Source organism: Kuraishia capsulata, genomic scaffold (assembly GCF_000576695.1).
Source record: "Kuraishia capsulata CBS 1993 genomic scaffold, Kuraishia_capsulata_scaffold_2, whole genome shotgun sequence".
In the NCBI taxonomy this organism is placed as follows: Eukaryota; Fungi; Ascomycota; class Pichiomycetes; order Pichiales; family Pichiaceae; genus Kuraishia; species Kuraishia capsulata.
The window spans coordinates 1,500,627-1,520,555 of NW_019172951.1; the positions used below are offsets into that span (position 1 = coordinate 1,500,627).

At 46.8% G+C, this 19,929-nt stretch overlaps 13 protein-coding genes across 13 annotated transcripts; 7 read left to right on the top strand and 6 right to left on the bottom strand.

Moving 5' to 3' along the window:
• Positions 1 to 59: 59 nt before the first annotated feature.
• KUCA_T00002096001 (uncharacterized protein) lies at positions 60 to 4,421 on the top strand (the record flags this gene model as incomplete). Its single annotated transcript, XM_022604342.1, has 1 exon — positions 60 to 4,421. The coding sequence occupies one exon, from the start codon at positions 60 to 62 to the stop codon at positions 4,419 to 4,421; it is 4,362 nt and encodes a 1,453-aa protein (XP_022458133.1).
• Positions 4,422 to 4,665: 244 nt separating this feature from the next.
• Positions 4,666 to 6,156, bottom strand: KUCA_T00002097001 (uncharacterized protein; the record flags this gene model as incomplete). The annotated part of the gene is made up of 1 exon (XM_022604343.1): positions 4,666 to 6,156. The coding sequence occupies one exon, from the start codon at positions 6,154 to 6,156 to the stop codon at positions 4,666 to 4,668; it is 1,491 nt and encodes a 496-aa protein (XP_022458134.1).
• A 906-nt stretch (positions 6,157 to 7,062) lies between these two features.
• Positions 7,063 to 7,371, bottom strand: KUCA_T00002098001 (uncharacterized protein; the record flags this gene model as incomplete). Its single annotated transcript, XM_022604344.1, has 1 exon — positions 7,063 to 7,371. The coding sequence occupies one exon, from the start codon at positions 7,369 to 7,371 to the stop codon at positions 7,063 to 7,065; it is 309 nt and encodes a 102-aa protein (XP_022458135.1).
• A 576-nt stretch (positions 7,372 to 7,947) lies between these two features.
• On the bottom strand, positions 7,948 to 8,535 carry KUCA_T00002099001 (uncharacterized protein; the record flags this gene model as incomplete). Its single annotated transcript, XM_022604345.1, has 1 exon — positions 7,948 to 8,535. One exon carries the CDS (start codon positions 8,533 to 8,535, stop codon positions 7,948 to 7,950), a length of 588 nt encoding a protein of 195 aa, XP_022458136.1.
• A 245-nt stretch (positions 8,536 to 8,780) lies between these two features.
• On the top strand, positions 8,781 to 9,632 carry KUCA_T00002100001 (uncharacterized protein; the record flags this gene model as incomplete). The annotated part of the gene is made up of 1 exon (XM_022604346.1): positions 8,781 to 9,632. The coding sequence occupies one exon, from the start codon at positions 8,781 to 8,783 to the stop codon at positions 9,630 to 9,632; it is 852 nt and encodes a 283-aa protein (XP_022458137.1).
• Positions 9,633 to 10,001: 369 nt separating this feature from the next.
• Positions 10,002 to 11,123, bottom strand: KUCA_T00002101001 (uncharacterized protein; the record flags this gene model as incomplete). The annotated part of the gene is made up of 1 exon (XM_022604347.1): positions 10,002 to 11,123. The coding sequence occupies one exon, from the start codon at positions 11,121 to 11,123 to the stop codon at positions 10,002 to 10,004; it is 1,122 nt and encodes a 373-aa protein (XP_022458138.1).
• A 479-nt stretch (positions 11,124 to 11,602) lies between these two features.
• On the top strand, positions 11,603 to 12,058 carry KUCA_T00002102001 (uncharacterized protein; the record flags this gene model as incomplete). Its single annotated transcript, XM_022604348.1, has 1 exon — positions 11,603 to 12,058. One exon carries the CDS (start codon positions 11,603 to 11,605, stop codon positions 12,056 to 12,058), a length of 456 nt encoding a protein of 151 aa, XP_022458139.1.
• Positions 12,059 to 12,579: 521 nt separating this feature from the next.
• On the bottom strand, positions 12,580 to 13,283 carry KUCA_T00002103001 (uncharacterized protein; the record flags this gene model as incomplete). The annotated part of the gene is made up of 2 exons (XM_022604349.1): positions 12,580 to 13,191; positions 13,248 to 13,283. The coding sequence occupies 2 exons, from the start codon at positions 13,281 to 13,283 to the stop codon at positions 12,580 to 12,582; spliced, it is 648 nt and encodes a 215-aa protein (XP_022458140.1).
• Positions 13,284 to 13,639: 356 nt separating this feature from the next.
• KUCA_T00002104001 (uncharacterized protein) lies at positions 13,640 to 15,139 on the top strand (the record flags this gene model as incomplete). The annotated part of the gene is made up of 1 exon (XM_022604350.1): positions 13,640 to 15,139. One exon carries the CDS (start codon positions 13,640 to 13,642, stop codon positions 15,137 to 15,139), a length of 1,500 nt encoding a protein of 499 aa, XP_022458141.1.
• Positions 15,140 to 15,256: 117 nt separating this feature from the next.
• Positions 15,257 to 15,865, top strand: KUCA_T00002105001 (uncharacterized protein; the record flags this gene model as incomplete). Its single annotated transcript, XM_022604353.1, has 1 exon — positions 15,257 to 15,865. The coding sequence occupies one exon, from the start codon at positions 15,257 to 15,259 to the stop codon at positions 15,863 to 15,865; it is 609 nt and encodes a 202-aa protein (XP_022458142.1).
• Positions 15,866 to 16,005: 140 nt separating this feature from the next.
• KUCA_T00002106001 (uncharacterized protein) lies at positions 16,006 to 16,335 on the bottom strand (the record flags this gene model as incomplete). The annotated part of the gene is made up of 1 exon (XM_022604354.1): positions 16,006 to 16,335. The coding sequence occupies one exon, from the start codon at positions 16,333 to 16,335 to the stop codon at positions 16,006 to 16,008; it is 330 nt and encodes a 109-aa protein (XP_022458143.1).
• A 414-nt stretch (positions 16,336 to 16,749) lies between these two features.
• KUCA_T00002107001 (uncharacterized protein) lies at positions 16,750 to 17,688 on the top strand (the record flags this gene model as incomplete). Its single annotated transcript, XM_022604355.1, has 1 exon — positions 16,750 to 17,688. One exon carries the CDS (start codon positions 16,750 to 16,752, stop codon positions 17,686 to 17,688), a length of 939 nt encoding a protein of 312 aa, XP_022458144.1.
• Positions 17,689 to 18,008: 320 nt separating this feature from the next.
• On the top strand, positions 18,009 to 19,922 carry KUCA_T00002108001 (uncharacterized protein; the record flags this gene model as incomplete). The annotated part of the gene is made up of 1 exon (XM_022604356.1): positions 18,009 to 19,922. The coding sequence occupies one exon, from the start codon at positions 18,009 to 18,011 to the stop codon at positions 19,920 to 19,922; it is 1,914 nt and encodes a 637-aa protein (XP_022458145.1).
• Positions 19,923 to 19,929: the final 7 nt, after the last annotated feature.

The window sequence follows — 19,929 nt, forward strand, 5'->3', positions numbered from 1 at the left end:
AAACATCACTTGTTGTACTTCAATCTCCATACATATTCTGCGAGCTCCCCGTTTCTCGCATGGACGACCCCGAAGCCACGTCATGTGGCTCTTCTGGTGAGTCTGGTGTGCCTGTCAGATTGATACAGCCATCAGAACCATCTTTAGAACATCCGCTAAAGGCCCCAGTCGCTTCTCGAAACCCATTTTTCTTAGCACAAGATGCTTCCAGGGAACCGCATCGGGCCGATACGCGCTCAATGTCGCCGCTTGAGGTTTCCGGAGATGTTTTGAGTGAAATTTCCGCAGATCATTCGCAAATAGTTGAGGATGAAGAACCAGAGCAAGACCATCAGAACGATTTGATCACCGCATCTTCGAAGAACCCGAGCATAGTGATGGAGTTAGACATGGACTGCAACGTGAGGTATCTCTCCCGCAATTGGGAGTATGTTGTGGGAACAAATCGCCACAAAATTGTGGGAACCCCCGCCGGTTCTGTGGTTCTAGGAGATGATCTTGACGCAAAAGTCTTCAACCGGGCGGTGGATTCGATGATGATTGACGATTCCAGTTATCGTGTGCGATTCCAGACTTTAACCAACACATTGAAACCCATTGTTTCGAACAGTACGGACGAATTTGATGCTAGTAGCGCTGAATCAGAACTGTCCAACGACGGAGGTTCCATCGAACTGGAAGGTCAGGGTATCTTGATTCACGACACCGCCACGAACCTTCCAACGCATTCCATGTGGATTCTAAAACCTTTTGTACCAATAAAGGAACTTGTTTTGGAGCTTCCACACGAGTTGGTGCAAAATCTAGGCTTTGGAGTGAATATACTAGAGTCCTACTTGCTGCAGCTGATGGAGGAGGGTATCATTGACCCAGATGCTGTTCCGAGTCCCACAACGGAGCTCTGCCGCATCTGTGAGCAGCTTGTGCCGTCTTGGTGGCTCGAAAAGCACTCAGAACTATGTGTTCTCGAACATAGGGCAGAGGAAATGGTCCAATTGAAACACGATCAGCTTCAAGACCACCGCAAGCTGGTGGTACAAATCATGGAAGCCGTGGCAACAAAAAGCCCCACTTTGACGGAATATCGCGGTTATCCTCTTCCAACTTTGCCGGAGGCCAATTCAGCACAGATACGACGAATACACGTGTTCAACAAGCGGTTTCCATTCAAGAACTTCGACAAGTTGCTGGAGTACTGTGATGATGCCTTGGGCGTGAATCCAGGTGAGCTCGTAGAGCTCGAAGGTACTAATCAAATTGCGTATTCTCCGCAAACAAATGAATCAATAAAGCGTTTCATGGAAATGAAATTACCTGAGTCAAATGACATGGCTGTCAAGCTGTTGACAGAAGATGCCGAACGACTTGCCCAAGACAAACTGGATGCCATCTACAGATTTGGGTCAGTTCTTCAGTATTCTGACAAGATCAATAAGGAAACTAATGAGATGGTTTTGAAGACTGTTGAAAGCACAGTTCGCAAAATTCGTGATCGCACAAATGACTACTCTGCTATCACAGACGATGAGTATTCGCGGGCCTCTACACCCACTCCAGAAGTACATTTGAGGCTCCATTCGCCTCAGCCGACTCGACAAGGTCTTTTCGAGACTCCAGACTTTCGTAAGGCCAGTCGATCTGGCTCTGTCACGCCAAAAAACGACTCTGGGTCTCGTCTGAAGACTCCCACTATTGTAGAAGGTGAGGAGCCCATATCCAGAGGTCGTGGTTCAAGGAGTTCAGGTGGGGGTACTGGTGTGCACCAGCCTTCACCCAGACGCCAGCTTTCCCCCAATTACTTTCAACAAAGTCCGATGACGTCTATTCAAAGGAACACCAAGGCCAGAAGCATCTCCGGCTCAAATACCCCAATCGCATCTCCGTTACTTCTGAGCTCGGACTGTCATCATACACCTTCAGATTACACGCATCTGTCTCTTCTATCTGCAGGGCACGGTTCCGGGTCGATTTCATCTTCGAAAACCGCGCCATTATCGCCATTGCTGGTATCTACTTCAAAACCTAGTTTTCCATCACAGCGTGATTACGAGGTGATAAAGCCCATCAGCAAAGGCGCCTTTGGCTCCGTTTTCCTGGTGCGTCGCAAGATAACGGGTGAGTATTTTGCGATGAAAGTGCTCAAGAAGTCAGATATGATAGCCAAGAATCAGGTTACCAATGTCCGAGCCGAGCGAGAAATCATGATGTCGCAGGCGGAGTCTCCGTATGTAGCAAAACTTTACTCATCTTTCCAGACGCGTGATTATCTTTATCTGGTGATGGAGTATCTCAATGGTGGGGATTGTGCTACTTTAGTGAAAAACATGGGATCCTTGCCTGAAATGTGGGCCAAGCGCTACATTGCAGAAGTTATAGTCGGAATTGACGATCTCCACCAAAAAGGCATTGTTCATCGTGATTTGAAGCCCGATAACTTGCTGATTGATTCAAACGGACATCTTAAACTCACTGATTTTGGGCTTTCGCGGATGGGTTTGGTTGGTCGTCAAGCCCGCAAATCTGTGAGTGTGCACAGCGATCCTGCTATTCTGGATCCATTCCTGCACAGAAGAAGCTCCAGCAATGTGACACCATTCTCATTGTCTCCGACTTTTGACAGCGTCCATCCTCGACTCGAAGATTCACTTGGGCACTCGCCAGAACCGTCATTTAGGCGTTCAAACTCAAACGCAAGCTCTAACGGTTCCCCGTTACTTAGACCGTTAGTTGACGAATCTGCCGATGGCTACGCCCTTTTTGACCCGCGAATCTCAACCCAGAGCCGCAAATTTGTTGGAACTCCAGACTATCTTGCTCCAGAAACCGTCCAGGGTGTTTCTCAGGATGAAGTCTCTGATTGGTGGTCCATCGGATGTATAATGTTTGAATTTCTGTTCGGGTATCCGCCATTTTCGGGGCATACGCCAGAAATGGTATTCGAAAACATCCTGCATGGACCGATCCAATGGCCGAGCTTGCCAGAACTTGAGTTCCGGGAATACTGCTCTGATCTGGCACGCGACTTGATTACAAGGTTGTTAGAGAAGGACCCATCAAAACGGTTGGGAGCATCTGGTTCTGCTGAAATCATGGATCATGCCTATTTTCACGGGCTTGACTGGTCCACCCTATTCATAGAAGAGGCCTCCTTTGTGCCCAACCAGGAAGATCCTGAGTCTACCAACTACTTTGATCCTCGTGGTGCCGATATGAAGATTTTCGCCCAGGAAGAAGATGAAACCATCACTGCTGAGGATTATGCCGGCGAGGCTGATGACGAGCATGAAGAGCGCAAGCGAAGCTCTGGCTCAAACTCGAACTCTGGTTCGGCTGAACGTATGAGGTCTGGAAGTGTAGTTGCTCGGTCTAATTCGAGTTCTTCTGCAACAGCAGGTTCTACGCCGAAGACCTCGGCTGTTCAAAAGGAACGTCGCGGTTCAAGGTTGAACGATTCCAACTCCGAATTTGGCTCTTTCAACTACAAAAACGTTTCTGCACTCGAACGGGCCAACAAAGATGTCATCACGAGGTTGCGTACTGAACATCTAGAGCATCGTAGCTCGTTCTCTAGTGTTTCGTCTTCTGATTCGACGCCTGGTTCAGGGGGCAGTCAATTCTTTCGACAAAGAACCGCCAGTTCCAGCGCCAGCGCCAAATTCCTGGCAACTTCGCCCTCGGTACGTTTCCACGCTGTTGAAGACGATTCTGGGCGCTCTTCGCCTCTCGCTCTGACCCGGGCTGATTACGGATCTCCTATAGCAAAGCCGAAGTCCAAACAGTCTGACGGCCATCTTGGCAAGTTCTTCAGCCGAGGGTTGAATCGGACCCTAAGCGATTTCTCCCCTTCTGGGTCTGATACGGAAGATTCGCGAAGTTCTGCCCTGATGAGGGTAAACCTGCGGCGCAATTCGCGCAAAGTGCGGACTTCGTCTTCCACAAGTACGGATTTTGACTCTATGCTGATTGCGATGGATGTGCTGATTTGCGAGCCAATTCCGATCGTCAGATACTCTATCGAAGAAAATCTCAGACGGCTCGGTTGCGAGGTTGTTCCAACTTCGAATCCAGACGATATGATTAGGTCTGCAACTGGAGGTGTGAAATTCGACGTGATTTTCACTGCTCTGAAGCTGCCACGGCTCGACTGTGTTGATGTAGTGAAGCTGATCAAGCACACCTCTAGCATCAACTCGAACACGCCAATTGTGGCGATAACAGCATTTTCGTCGGAGGCTTCTGGAGCGGGGGTGTTCGATGATGTTATTGAGAAGCCAGCGACACTTGCAGTTTTGAAGAGGTGCCTGTTGAAGTTGAGGCAGAAGAAGGAGTTGGACAATCAAGAGGCAATATCTGACACAGAGGGCGAAATTGAGTCTGAAAGCCGAGGCGAGGCAGAGAAGCCTTTGGCAGAGAAGCCTTAGACGGAGTCGAAGGCAAGAGAAGCGAAAGGTGAAGCAAGAGGAGAAAGTGAAGCTCCATCAAAAAGAGGTCTTATATATTTGGTGAAAAGGTCCCTTAAACAGTGGGAGTACTGTCAGCATTTACAGTTCACAGACCAGATCACATCGGACATTTGACTTATTACAGGAATATTAGCAGATCATATTAAGCAAATAGCAGATAATGTACTTGATTGGATCAAGCATTGAATCGAAGATATGATTTCTAAGCTTTTACAGCATCTTCCAATTCAACATCTCCATTGTTCAACACTGTTTTCTCGTCGTCCAGTCCAAAAGACCCTGTCCAGCCCTTCGACTTTAAGTATTTCTCGAACTTGACATCCTCCATCATGAGATCGTCATCTGTCAAATGAGGAATACAGAACCACGCAATCACTACCCCGATGAAACCAAGAATAGCAGCAATGATAAAGGTCCATTCCTTACCCAAATGAGTTTGAATTGGTGTGAAGCATTGGGTGCCAACAGCAGCACCGGTCTTACCGAGAGCAGCTGAAAGACCATAGAGAGTTCCTCTAACTGGGGTAGCATAGCACTCGGCAGAAGTCAACCCCATGGTGTCACCAGGACCGAGATTTCCAAAAGAATTGAACAATCCATAGAAAACAATGAAAAGAGGTACGATATTCTTGATGTGGAAGTATGAGCATCCTATCACGAGTCCGATTACCAGATAGCCGGCAAACCCAACGATCATGGTATATTTACGTCCGATTTTGTCAACAAGATAGGCTCCCACCAAAACACCTGGAATGGCAATTATTCCCAGCAGAAGGTTCCATTCTCCAACCTTTATCAAATCCGAAGAGTCATCGATGACAGAGGAGATGATGGTGGAGGAGAACACTCCGTTGGGGAAGGTCACAAAGTCATATATGAACCAACATCCACATGTTCCCAGTAAACGTCTCCAGTAGTACTTGAACACGAGGAAGTACGGCACGTTGTGCTTGATAGCAGCCTTTTTGTAGAGAACCGATGTGGCCATCTTCCAACGGAAGTAAAACACCGACAGAGGCCAGATGACACCGATACCAAAGCATACTCTCCAAGTAGTGGAAAGATGGGCTCCTGTACCAGTGGCAGAATAAACAATCAAGAACACTATCAGAGCAAAAGGACCTCCGAGTGACAACGGCAGGTTGGTCACAAGCACGAAGACTCCACCACGACGCTTGCTGGTCTCATTAGCAGACTCCGAAGCACTAGTAGAGGAAGCTGGGTATTCACCACCAACACCGAACCCGGTGATACCTCTAGCCACAATAATCATCCAGAACATTCCCAGAGTGGTTACGCCATGTGCAGCGGTACACAAAATCGATCCCACCACAATCAGCAAGGTGGTGCTGAGAATAGCCCACTTACGACCCATGTAGTCACACGTGAGACCGACCACGACTTGGCCCAGAACGGCTCCTACGAGCAACGCGTTCGAGACTCTCGTCTTGAGAGTGGCGTCGTAGAGGTCAGGATATTCTTTGGCAAAGACTAAGTTCATCATGGACATAACGTTGTTCTGGTAGCCATCACTGATCAGCGCAGCACCAGCACAGATGATGGTGAAGATGTCTGACCATGACTTCTTCTTTGTGAAACGTGCAGCACGGTCTTCCTTGTTGTATTCGATTGAAGAAGACGATTCAGCGACCTCTAAATATGCCTGATCTTTGCCTGAAAGATCGGTGCTCATTATCGGAATTGGGATTATCAAAAGCTGTGAATAGTTTAGTCAGCTAGGCCTTGGTTAGACCTGAGAAATTCGGAAAGTCTCAATGAAGGTCACAGTCAGCCAAAAAATAGCCGAAGATGAAACAAGAAAGTTGAATAAGGTTGTATTGAACCTGCTATCCAGGAGGTGAAAAGCAGGGTCTTTGCTATAAGCCTTCGAAGTCTCGAAGCGAAGATCTCAGAATACTCCTAAAAGAGTACTATAACAGGAATCAACACAGCCTAAGACGATTATTATTGTCGTCTGATGGTCACCAATATTTTCAGTTTCTTCAACTTCCCCACTCACTAGAGGACCCCGTGCCTTTTTATAATCATTCGCTGCCACGCATAAAAACCCCTAATGGTGGAATTTACTTCCTAGGACGTGCCTGCAACCCCACCCATGTGTCGCTGCAATTAGACCAATGAAGCCTTTTTCTCACCCCCAGTTTTATCTTTTTCTCTCTATCCAACGCGGCCCAAGACACCCATGCAGCCGGCCGCATGATGCGGCGCACGATTGGCGCGGCTGGTGTGGCTGGTGACTTGACGATGATAACGAATGGGAGAAGTAGAACGGCGATTTGAAACGGGGTTGACTGTAAGCGGATCGTTGATAGATAGGCAGTTATATGGTGAATCACAACTTATAGGTTTTATTAACTTCTTATTATTTACTTGTTCTCATATTCTCGCGTTCTACTAGTCTCTTTCGTTGCATGTGGCAGTGCGACACGTGCTCATCATCTTCTGCTCGACTCCGGGCTCCAGGACCCAAAAACGTGTTATCGTGCTTACAGAGTGATATTGAATAGCAGAGTAGCATCTTGGTATGCATGAGTCTTTCCAGGCATTTTGGCCGATGGCATACGACGGGGTAAGACTTTCATTCTGCCGTGACAGCCTTTTTGTTCTGGTGCCGTGAATGAATTGCACTATTCTGTTGAAGACTACAGTCTTTGTTACTACTCAATAGTGCATTGAGAGCTGCATTGGGAGGTTCCATTGAGAGGCTCCATTGTATAATGAAAATTTCTCTTGCCCGCTCGCTCAAATTATTCCAAGCTGCTCCAGGCACACGTTTTGGAGGTGCGCAGTATATGTAGTGTTTTTGAGTGTGCTTAGCAGACACGTGAGCGTCAAATTTTGCTCCACGGGCTTCCACGAGGGATATTTTTGCAGGAAGTAAGCACATTTTCTGGTCCGAGGCATAAAAAGAAACAATTGGTTCTGAGCGAGTTACAAGCAGTTCTGAGTCGTGATTACGGCTTCGAATCGAGAGGTTTTATGGTTAGTGCCTACACTACTGGGTCTGATTTCGCAACCCTACCTGTCAACTATCTGCCGTTAGGGAACATATCAGTTTCATTTTCTCGATTAAGGCTTAGCTTAGACTATAGCGACTAAAGTATAAAGTCAGTTTCCCACTTGGTCGCAATCGCCATTAAAGTGCTGTCTCGTCTTCTGTCCACGGTGTGCATTAGTCCTTCCCGTACACGACGGCAAACCTCCAAAATATACACTTTAGGTTGCAACCACTGGATTCTACACGCATAAGCCTCGTACTACGGGATATTCATTACTTCTTCCATGTTCACAAGGCTAAAGCTTTCCGCAAAATGCTACATTCATTAGTTCCGAGAAGGGTCTCTTTTTACCCCATGTGGTGAGTTTTCTAACTCCAAATGAGCCAAGAGGCATCGGATTTGCCTCAAAGAACGAATATCCAGTACTCTGTCTGGAAAACCTCAAGATACCACACATCCAACAGCTAATTTGGTTTGGGCGAAGACACATCCAGCTCGTCCAAGTCCTTCACCAGCTCCATGATCTCTAGCTCCTCCATCTCCACCATTTCAGCCAGTCGCATCTGCTCATAATCCGGATCCTCATCATCATTATCATAATCGGCATCGTAGGCATTATCATAAGCCAACTGAGCCTGCTCTAGTAGTGCGCGTTCTTCATCGGCAGCCTCTCCTCTCAACACAGTATCACCCATGAAATCCCACCCACCACGTCGCAAAACTCTGAGCTCATCACGTCTCAGGTTTCGCCTTTGCTGCTGCTGCTTTATAGGAACGAACTTTGCGCGTCGTGTACTGGACCTCGTCAATAAGGGACCATGTAAGTGAGCCGGCGGTCCAATTCCGCTACCTGGAGAGCCTGAGGCTCCACTTATAATCCCTTTTGCCACATCCTTGGTCAAAACACTTGTTCGGCTCGGGCTTGCTGTTGACTCCACACGGTGTCGTATTGGCGAGCTCATTGGATGTTTGTGCCTGTCAGCTCTGGCAGTCATGTGCTCCACTATTTCACCAAGACCCCTGGGCGGCGATGACTTGACCATTCTTTCCATTATGGGTTGGTGTGTTTCTTGGCTTTCGAACAAGAAGGGAGTGTGCAAAAATATTGAGGTCTGGTATCCTGGTGAAGCCCCAGGTTTTGGTGGTGTGTAGGAGATATTTATTGGTTATTGCACTATTATCACTTTTGTGCAATAACCATTTCTCTTTTAGTTGTAGCACGATGAATACCGATTTGCAAAAAATTTCAGCCGCAGAAATGTACCAACCCGTGTTTGCATTCCTTCTCCACCACAATATGCTCAGAAAACAAGCCAGAGAAAGAAGAGAATACTTGTATCGCAAGGCAGTAGAGCTCCAGGAAGTGGCTTTAAATGCCAAGAAGCAGCAGTTGAAGCAGAGTTTAGCCAGCGGAAAGGCGCTGCCGCGAGAGATAGCAGACGACGAGCAGCTCCAGGCAGACCACAAGTTTGACGAGAGTATCCAGCAATCTGTTGATGACGAATACTCCAATCTGTCGGGACTGGTAGAGCCCAAGATTGTAATCACGACCTCGCGTGACAGTTCGAGTCGATTGGCGCAGTTTGCCAAAGAGCTAAGACTCTTGCTGCCCAACTCTATGAGGATCAATAGAGGAAATTACATCATGGCGAATCTGGTTGCCAGTTGCAAGGCTTCTGCCTGTTCGGATGTTATAGTTGTTCACGAGCACAGAGGTGTCCCTACTTCGCTTACTATCGGTCATCTGCCCCACGGGCCAACGTTTACCTTTACGCTTCACAATGTGGTGCTAAGACACGATATCCCCAATGTCGGTAACCAATCGGAGGCATATCCACATCTAGTATTTGAAAATTTTACCACAGATCTAGGAAAACGGGTGGTTCAGGGTTTGAAGCACTTGTTTCCCCCTGGAGTGAAGCGCGATTCTTCGCGTGTGGTGAGTTTTGTGAATCAAGACGATTACATCAGTGTCAGACAGCATGTGTACGTGAAGACGAGAGAAGGCGTTGAATTGAGTGAGGTTGGACCTCGGTTCGAGATGCGACTGTTTGAGATCAAGCTTGGTACTTTAGATGACCAGGATGCCGATGTCGAGTGGATGTTGAGGCGGTTTGTGCGGACTGGTAACAGGAAGAACTATCTATGAGTATAAACTCTATGATCTGTATGAAACATCAGTAAACTTATGAACTCCTAAAGAACTGTAGACGTTTTTGGAATTTTCTCAAATGCTAACCCTCTGTGAGATTAGATAAAATCTTGGTGTGCTGTTAAAGGTTATTCACCGCTGACTGGTCAGTAAGTGTTCCTCTAGAGGAGTTTCTAATGGAAACAAGAATCAAGCTTCAATGAGTTCTTTACAAAATGGTTGTCCTTTTTACCGACATAGAATCCCGCAATCGAAGGAAAAAGCTTAAATAACGTCCAAGTACATGAGATATAACTAACGAGGAAAAAACCCAAAATCCGCCATTGTTTTTCCGCTAAAAGATCTGATACAACACTACGAGTGACTCTATCCTCTCAGCTCACCCGTGTATCTGCGCAATGTGTCACCAACATTCCTGGTCACAAATGCCTCGTCTTCATCCAACACATCGTCCACACTGCCAAGCTTCGAGTTCGCAGACGACATAGAATGTGACACCGAGAGCCTGGCATCGCGCGTTTTCGAGTGGGCAGAGGAGAACGAGCCGTTCGTCAATGGCTTTTCGTCGTCGTCGGACTCGCTGGGTGAGTCTAACGCAAACTTCCTGAAGTTGTAATGGGGGTTTCCAGGCCTGTTCAGAGCTGGAGACAAGGAAGCGGGCGACACCAAAGAACCAGAGACTGCGCTCGAAGGTGCCGTATTCAGAGTCGGCACCTGAGGCACGGACCTCAGTTTTGATGCAGCCGAATTGGTGCGTGACAATCTTGGATTGCCTAAAAATGACTGCGACAGAGTCTGTGAGATGGAAGGCCGTCTCTGATAGTTTGCCTCCGAGTCCTCGTTGTTGATCATATCAGCATAGGAAAAGAAAGAGAGTGTAGATTTTGAGCCCTCGGTGCGTAGATTTGTCGAAGAAGGCGACTGAAGAACCGCAGAACTGCGCTTAGAAAGTGAAGGTCTTTCGCTCTGTCTTTCGCCAAGAGCATAAGACAAGTTGATAGTGGAAGGTCTTCTTGGTGAATACACCATGTCCACATCATCCAGATTCTTCGTAGAATTCAATAGAGAGGCTGTGGAATCCAGCGCAGGTGGAATGAAGTTCTCGGAGTTTATGTGCTGTGGAAGGTTGAGGATGGAGTTGTGGTGGCACTGAGACTTGGGCTTCAGACAGCGCGGACAGTGCGATACTGGCTGTGTTGTGATTAGGGGGTCCTGAACGGATCTTTCAAAGATTAAGGAAGAGTCAGACGGATTGGACAAACTTCTGCCAACCCCGTCAACAGTGCCGTTGAGGGAGCCAAAAGCCCCCGGATCCCCGTCAGTTGGAGACATTTGATCGTCCAACGATAGTGGCGAATTCAGCTGTTGGGCAGCAGAAAGAGGCGCGGTCGGAGCCTCATCCTCTGGGGCCCGTTCCGGGCCGCTGTTCTTGTTGTCGAACGTGAAAAGCGACAGTTTCCTGTTTGTCTCCTTGTTTGGGGATATCATGAACACAGAGTCGATCTAAAACGGCAACAGTACCTGGACAAACTGCGATGAAATGCGGGCAAAAGGCAACGATAGCGTCTAGCGGGCGATCAGAGCAGTTGTATCACTAAGGATGCAACAAACGAGCAATGGAAAACAGAGTCGGTCTTGTTCGCCAGCTAATCGCACAACATGAAGAGATGTGGTAGAACAAAGCGGAGCCCAAGGGGGTAACCCGGGTAACCAGGGGTTCGAAGGTGCCCGGGGGAGATGGCAGATGTGCCCTGTGATTGGTCGGTATTCCCACGGCTATTGAAGGTGGGGATTGGAGGTGTAGGCGTGTGATCGTGACTCCACGGCGGGTGTATATTTTTAGAGCAACAATATTTGCAATTGGCGTATTTCTAGTGGTGTTAATATATATAGCGTCTTTGCTGGGGTTTCAGTGAAGCGTTGGACCGGGAATTTAGGGCTAGTGATGGCCCTGTGAATAATTGGCGATGATATCTGTGAAAACGGTCCCTTTGAAAAGAACTGGAGATGCATCTACGTCATCATGTACGTCAATTCCGTCTTCACCAGTCAAAAAGATCCGCATCGAGACGGCTGTGACTCCAGAAACAAAGTCGGTGGTTTTTTTCTTCAACCCACCAGACGAGAAGCTTCTGGCGAAGCTCGTTGACCGTCTCCACGCGTCTGATTGGACACTGACTGCTGTTTCTGGGTACATTCCTACCTGTGTTTCACGTGACCGGGTTAGGCTTATCAAGGATAATGGTCAGATCGCCAGGCGGTATCGGTTGTTAGATCCACTTGGAGGTGGTGTCTATCCTTTGAGCACCATAATTGTACAGAGGGGTGATCACAAAGATGTAATGAGTTTACGATTTGATCCGGCTTTGCGGTTCAAGACCAACGATGAAATTTTAAACGAGGTAATGAAAGTGATGAAGTAAGAGTGCATTGGGTTGCTGATATAATGATATCTATGAAATATTGCTTTTCTAAATTGTTTTTGGTTGCGTTTTGTAAATGGTGAAGATGGAGTGAGATAGGGCCGTGAATGAAAGAAGTAGGTAGCTGTTAGATGGGAGTGTATTAGGCATTGAGCAAATCCGATTGAACAAATCACAATTCGTCTAGACAGGCTGCTCATATATCGCATTTGCTGTATATACTTCGCGGTAACTAGTCAGAACCACTGCAATGGTCGTATCTAATCGTCGTTCAAACGCGAGAGTCTCGGCAATATGGTGCACGGGTAGAGTCAAAATGAGCAACAAAGAGCTAGATATGTTCTCGTTCCAGTAGCTCGCATATTGTCAGTCTTTTGTTCCAATTAAAACTCCGTTGAATCGAAAGCCCAAAGCTTACTGTAGACTTTCGTCTACGGGTATCCGCGCGGACTACCCGTAAAATATCAAATTTCTGCTTATCCAACAAGCTCTTTCTCTTTCATGGCAGACATTTTCCTTCTTCAACTCGTCAACTCTTTCTTCTCCTTCTCCAATTCAACCAGCCTATCCCGCTGCTCGTTGACCTGCTTCATTACCTCCGAAAGCGCATGTTTGAGCCTGTCTAGCTCTTGCATCTCCATCTCCTTCGAAAACTTGTGTTCCGCATCATTTTTAAACGGCAAAAGCGATCCAGGAGTCGAGGTCAAAATCCCAAACATCTTTTCTGTGGGCTCGTTGAATACAACTTCCTCATAAAGCACGCTTTCCACCACTGCTGGTGGCTCACCTTCGCGGTTGAATGGGTGAAGTTTGAGGTGGTGAAACAGTGACAAGTTTTTCTCCGAGGATTCACTCACAAAATAGATCTTGATTCCAATCTCAAACTCTCCCCAGCCTGTCTCGGTGACCTCAAACGGAGGAGATTCAATTGACCGTGTCGGCGAATCATACGTATCATGTAGCTTGAATACCACTTTTTTGATGAAATAGCTCAGATCCTTTCCGTTAGGGTCCCGCACAAACACAGTCCATAGATGTGTGTGATCTACAGGAGATCCGGCAGGTTTCTCCACCTTTTCAGAGAACGGACTGGCAACGTTACCATACAGTATTGGTCTCGATATCGAGATCCCCTGAAATTTTGGTTAGTCCACCGTTTTTGTGAATCAAAACAGATAAAGCCACTTACTTTGACTCTCTTAGAATTCGTTGTGGGCGGAGCCATTTGTATGGCCAGAATATAGTGTGTGTGGTAGGAAAGACTTCACAACGTTAAACAAGAACATGAACATTGCAATGAAGAGAGGAGCTCGTGAAAGTCGTGTTTGGGAGAAAAGTGAGACTGTGCCCGCCAAGCCGTCTGAGTTACAGCCGTTCTTGTTCTCAATTAATAATTGCTTTGTCATATAGCATTCATATCCTTATTAATAGAGAAACGGCCGGTTGTTTAAAGTGCATCCTCTTATTCACCAGTTTCATGGGTGGAAAATGAACTTATTTTGGTACTAATACTTTATATCTTGAAAGCATATTTTGTTGTTGTTTTTATCTCCGCATTTTGTCCCTGGTCTTCGGTAAAGCATGTCTAGACAAGACTTCACACCTATACCCTCTCCAGAGACGATCAGTAAGCCGCGCGAGGCTGCATTTATTGCACTCATGGTGATGACCCAGCTGCTCACCCAAGCGGGGCTCGCTCAGACAGTGGTGCCAGGCCAGTTTATCTCCAGGACCATGGGTGTTGCTGGCGATGCTGGTGAAATTTCATGGTTCACAGCCGCATTCTCATTGGGGGTTGGAACGTTCATCTTAATTGCTGGTCGTTTAGGTGATCTGTATGGCTACAAGAACATATTCCTCATCAGCTACGTGTGGCTCGCGTTATGGTATATGCTGTGTGGGATTTCTCACTATTCTGGAAACGTGATCTTCTTCGATGTAACACGGTTCTGTCAGGGCCTTGCTTATGCATTTGCAACGCCAAATTCGATAGCATTATTAGGCCATTTTTATCCACCGGGTCCCCGTCGGAACTTGGGAATGGCCCTGTTCGGTGGAATCGCGCCTGGGGGCTTTGTAATCGGTGCATTGTTCTCTTCCATGTTCCTGGAAACCACTACATGGCCATGGATCTTCTACTCTGGGGCATTCGTGGCATGTGCTATGGTGGGTCTTGGATGGCTTATTATACCTAAAAGAATAGGGTCTCCTGACGAGGGTGTTTTCGACTATCTCGGTGCCTTTACAGGCGTCACCTGTCTAGTTCTCTTCAATTTTGCGTGGAACCAAGGCCCTGTGGTGGGCTGGGACAAGCCGTATGTCTACGTACTGCTTATAGTGGGAATTCTGTCTGGGGTTCTGTTTGTTTATGCGGAGAAAAAGGCTAAGAATCCTCTGATACCTCCTTCGGTCATCAACCGTGATATCTTGTTCATGCTCGGTTGTATTGCAACAGGTTGGTCCTCATTTGGTATTTGGAACTTCTACACATTCCAATGGGGAACCCTGATTCTTGGTGAATCTCCGACCCGTGTTTCAATTCAATTCATTCCGTGTATGATCGCAGGTATGTGCTGCTCATTGCTGACTGGAGGCGTGCTCATCCGCAAACTTCCCACTAGTGCTGTCATGGTCATTGCAATGGCATGTTTTTTGGTGGGTAGCTGTTTGATGGCAACCAGACCGGTGGGACAGATATATTGGGCCCAGATGTTTGTTTCGTGTATTATCATGACGGGTGGAATGGACATCTCGTTTCCCGCAGGGGTCATGATTATGAGTAATAGGCTTCCAAAACACCAACAGGGTATCTCAGCTTCTGTTGTGGCTACGACGGTGAATTATTCCATCTCAATCGGACTTGGATTTGCTGGAACAGTCCAGTACTATTTGCAGAAAAACGGTGCTAGCGAGATGAAGGCGATGCGTGGATGCTTTTACATGGGAATTGGGCTGAGTGGTCTTGCTATGATGATCGGCCTTGTGTTTTTAGGTTCACAGTTTGTTTTTCCAGTCCCAGGGGAGAAATCAGAGCCAGACTCAGATTCTGCGCCTGCAGAAGATGTAGATGGAAAGGTTTGAATGCGGCGCATTGTTTGTCGATGCACGTCTATTTAATATCGCACTACCATTTTTGATTAAGCTCTAGTAGAGGCCAAAACGTGCAAGGAACCTTTACCGGTAAATATCTCCCCAACCATGTCAGATACAATAATAATAGACCGTGGAATATCTCATGGTGCGGCAAGAGTCCATGGGGTTAACCCCGTTTTTCTTGTGGAGAAAATCATAAGAGAGAGAATACTAGACAGTCTTTACTGGAAGAAGGATTGTTTTCACTTGAATGCGCTTACGATATTGGATAAGGCAGTTGCGCTACGGATGGTGGGGACGTACTCTAATGTTAACCGAACTAAGCCGTGTATATTCATGTGCTTGCTTCTCAAGATGCTCCAAATCCAGCCTTCTCCAGAGATAGTGAACTATCTGCTACGACAACCCCACTTCAAATACGTTACAGCATTAGCTGCGCTCTACGTGAGGCTGACTTCCAGTTCCGTGCAAGTGTACAAGACTTTGGAACCGTTACTGGAGGACTATCGAAAACTGGTTTTGTTCGATGGAATGAAGAAAAGGCTGATTCATATGGATGAGCTGGTGGATGATCTCTTAACAAAAGAGAAGTTTTGCGATTTGATGATGCCGCGTCTTGTTGATCGTCTTCAGCTAGAAGAGCAAGAGTTGATCGATCCGAGGGAGAGTGTTCTTCAAGAAGAATTTGAAAAAGAGCTTGAGGACGGCTTATAGATGGGCCAAGACCACGACATAATGAACGACATGAAGAATGACATAAACAAGTAACTTAGAACCCTGCAATCCTGTATTACCTACGGAGTGAAATTTTTGTCATTAGTAAAATTGAAACAGAGTTACGTCATTTTTTAAGTCTAATAGGCTCGGGCCTTGCGCTTGACGTCCTTTCCGCTCTTACTACCAGCAGTCTTCGCCCTTATCCTTGGCTTCAACATGGCCTCCGAAATCAAAGAATCAAGGTTGATCTCATCGGGCAATATCACCACTCTCACATTGTTCCCTCTTATATTGATGTATTCCAGAAACTGAGGATTTCTATTCCGCACTGTCATCTTGACGTTCTTGAGGTTGATGTTCATCGAAGGTGTAACGGAAATGACTGTGCCCTGCACCACCGTACCGTTCTTCAGTTCCACCTGGACTTGCTCCGCTGTTAATTTCATCAAAAATCTGACCAACTTCATTGTGATTTAATATAGCTTGTGGATGTACGTTGTGAAGAAGTCTTTCGTAAAGTCTTTGATAAAGTCTTTGTATATGGAAAGTATCTGAGATCCAAGTTTTCAAAGTAGTGCGTGATACGTTTTTGCGCCGCAGTTGGACGATAATATGGGAGAAACCACGTTCGCAAGATTAGCCAAAAAAAGCTGAAACTCAAAACTAAGATTGAAGTTGTACCTTTTCTCTAATTTCTTCTTAATCTCCAGTATTCACTGGCCTCTCCAAATATTACCCCCACCCTGTTGTGGGACAGCTGGTGGCCGGGGGTCGACGCCGGTGTCTTTTGTTATGGAGCCCTGGCTACTTGCCACCTTCCAATGTTCTTTGCTGTTCTCGGCCCGAACATGCTCCACAACACAAAGCCGTGATCTCCAACGATGTCCGAATACATTCTTTCGATTGAGCCGGTCAGGAAAGGCGGCAAATTGCGCCCTTTGAACGTGCATACAACTCCAGGCACCGTTGTTCAAAGTATCGTCACTGCGTATGCCGAGAAGATGAAGCTGGATCCGAACAGGATATACCTGACGATTCCTACCAAGCCAAAGGCTAAGAAACTGAACTATGATCTCAGTCTGGAGGCCAATGGCATCAAGTTTGACAGTGATGGAAGCTTCGTTGTCAAGGTCAAAGACCTGGGCCCCCAGATCAGCTGGAGGTTGGTTTACGTGATCGAGTACTTTGGAGGAATCTTTATTCCGGCAATTTTCTACTTCTTCGTGTACGATCCTCACTCAATGACCCGTGTCCAGATTGCTTGCTTTTGGATGCTGCTTTTGCACTTTTTCAAGAGGGAATACGAAACGTTGTTCGTCCATCAGTTCTCGCTGAGCACCATGCCTTTCGCCTACGTTTTCAGAAACTCTGCCCATTACTGGATTCTGGGTGCTCTCAACATCAGTTTTGCAATTTTCTCTCAGAATAATTACACCTCCGGCTGGAAAAAGTGGTTTTTTCACGTTGCAGAGCCATCAGACTTGTCTCTATTCAGCCTCGTTGCTTTCTGGGTCATCGCCCAGCAGTCAAACTACAGAACACACGTGATTCTGTCGGAACTGAGAAGCGACGGCTCGAAAGAGCGCAAGATTCCCTTTGGTTTCGGATTTGACATGGTGTCTTTCCCCAACTACTTCTACGAGTCCATGGGATGGCTGAGTTTTGCAATGCTCAACAACAACTGGAGCTCCTGGCTGTTCTGGATCGTCGGTACGGGCCAGATGTATATTTGGGCTGTCAAGAAGCACAACCGTTACAGGAAAGATTTTGGCGAAAGGTATCCCAAGAACAGAAAAGCGATGTTCCCATATCTGCTGTAAGTGGGGGGGACAATAATGGCGGGCATTCCCAGCGTTTGAAAACACATTGAAAACACATAGCCCACCATATTCTAAATGAAATTGAAACCGATTTCCACAATCTTCACTGCACTGCGTAGGCATAATTGGATTCTGTAGCTTACACCAGTATCTGTCGGCCTCTTGACAGTTTCTTGTGTACCACCCAAATTTCCTAATCCGGTTGATCGCCGTCTCGGTATTTGAAGCCAATTGAGATGCCGAAATGATAAGCCACTCCTTAATGCAAAAAAAGCGATATCCCCTCTTGCTTCACTCCCATCGGTTCTTCCTAGACCATCATGAAGATCCTCGAGATGCTTAGCTGGACTCAGCTCAACCGAATGATCATTGGTTCTGTGCTGATCAACGTTTTTTTGGCTGCTTATATTTCATGGCCATTTGTTGACAGTTCGCTCACACATCGAGATGTCATTCCCATCACTCTGCACGGTGAGATTAATCGCAACAATTTCGAACAGTTTCTAACTGATATGGATTTCAACAATGCCTCTGCCATTTTCAATGAGGTCAACAACGCGTTGAAGCAGAAGAATGCCGATATTAACCCGATTGGAGTGAGTTACTTCCCGGCCTATATCCCTGAGGGCACTATGCTCTATCACTCCAACGGAGACGGGAAAGTTCCCACCAGTTTTGAGTGGATGGCCATGGATTATGAGTTCTCTTACAATTTCGCTCATATGTTCAGAAAGGGTGGTCGTCACCACGGGCCCCCGGGACATCCTCCTAAAGGCAAATGGCCTGGTGGGCCGGGTGGAAAAAAGCATGGTCCTGGAAAAGGCCCCGGAAAGGGCCCTGGTATGGGTCCTGGATCTGGCAACTTTGTTTCGTCTTTGCTGACATTTCAGACGGTTGCACCGCTAGATAAACTGATCTATCTGGGAGGAGCATCCGCAGCCAAAACCCGCACCGGCGAAATGGACACGCAATTTCTGATGACGAACTTGGAATCTTATGATGATTACGATGAAAGAATAGGAGCCCAGCTTATTTGTGACTGGGGCAAGAAAAATGGTGGACTCGACGGAGTTATCAGACTGGAGATCGGATTTGAGATCATTCTGTGCGACTTTCAAAGTGATAAATTGGAACTGGTCCAAAACTTGAGGTTGACTAATGTCACTGATATCATAAATTTCCCCGAGGAGGAACCAGAGGAGGAACCAGAGGAAGAAAAAGAGGAAGAAAAAGAGGGCAAAGAACACGCTGAAGCCGAACCTGAGAGCAATAAGGACGAGCCAAACTCAAAGTCGAAAAGAGCACTAGAAGGATTACCCAAGGAAAGGTCCGCTATTGTCGATGTCTATGAGGCTATGAGTGGCTACGAACACTACAAGGCGGGCTCCAGACATTACGATGACGAAAACCGGATTCTGATTGACTTCACCAAGTTTGTCACCGTCCTGAACAGAACGTACGTGAATCCTGACCCGTATCTCAGAAGAATCCACAATATTTCGTCAGAAGAGAGAACAGAAATCCAGTCTGATATTGCTTCAATGTTGAGTACTGCAAATGATCCCTACAAAGGCACTAACTGGAGACTGGTCACCTTAGACATCGAAAACAAATTCGGTCCCATTCTGATGCTGATGAGTCAGTCGCTGAGTCTGTACAATTATTCGTTGACCCAGGACCCTGCTGGTGATGCCTACACAATTGACAGTCTTGGTCGCAACCTCACAACATACACATATAATTTTGTGAGGAGATACACGGATGGTTCTTACAGTCATGATCTGGCATACCAGTGGAAGGATGCTAAGAAAATGGCAGTTTGGGACTGGGCTCACCCAAGACAGAAAATAATCAGTCGCTCGGATTTCTTGATATGGGACGCAATTACTCACGTTCAAGAATCAATCATCGAAGTGGTCTTTTCGTGTTTTGAGGTGGGAAGACAGATCCTAGATAATCTGTACGTGAGTGCGGATGTTGAGGTTCCTTCGGATCAACAGATAACTGCTCTTTACGAGAAAATAACATTTTTATTGGAACAACTAAACTGGTCTTCGTTCTATCAGTGCAAGAAAACTTGTGCTTGGAACGAAATGTGTTTCATTCCTACGTGGGGCCCAGCTCCTCTTGGTTGGGGTGACGCTACAATTGGTAAGGAGATGGTGAACGGTATACCACGCATCAAGAAAGAGTGTGAGTGCATTAGTTATGAGACGATACTTCGGATGAATTAAGAATGGA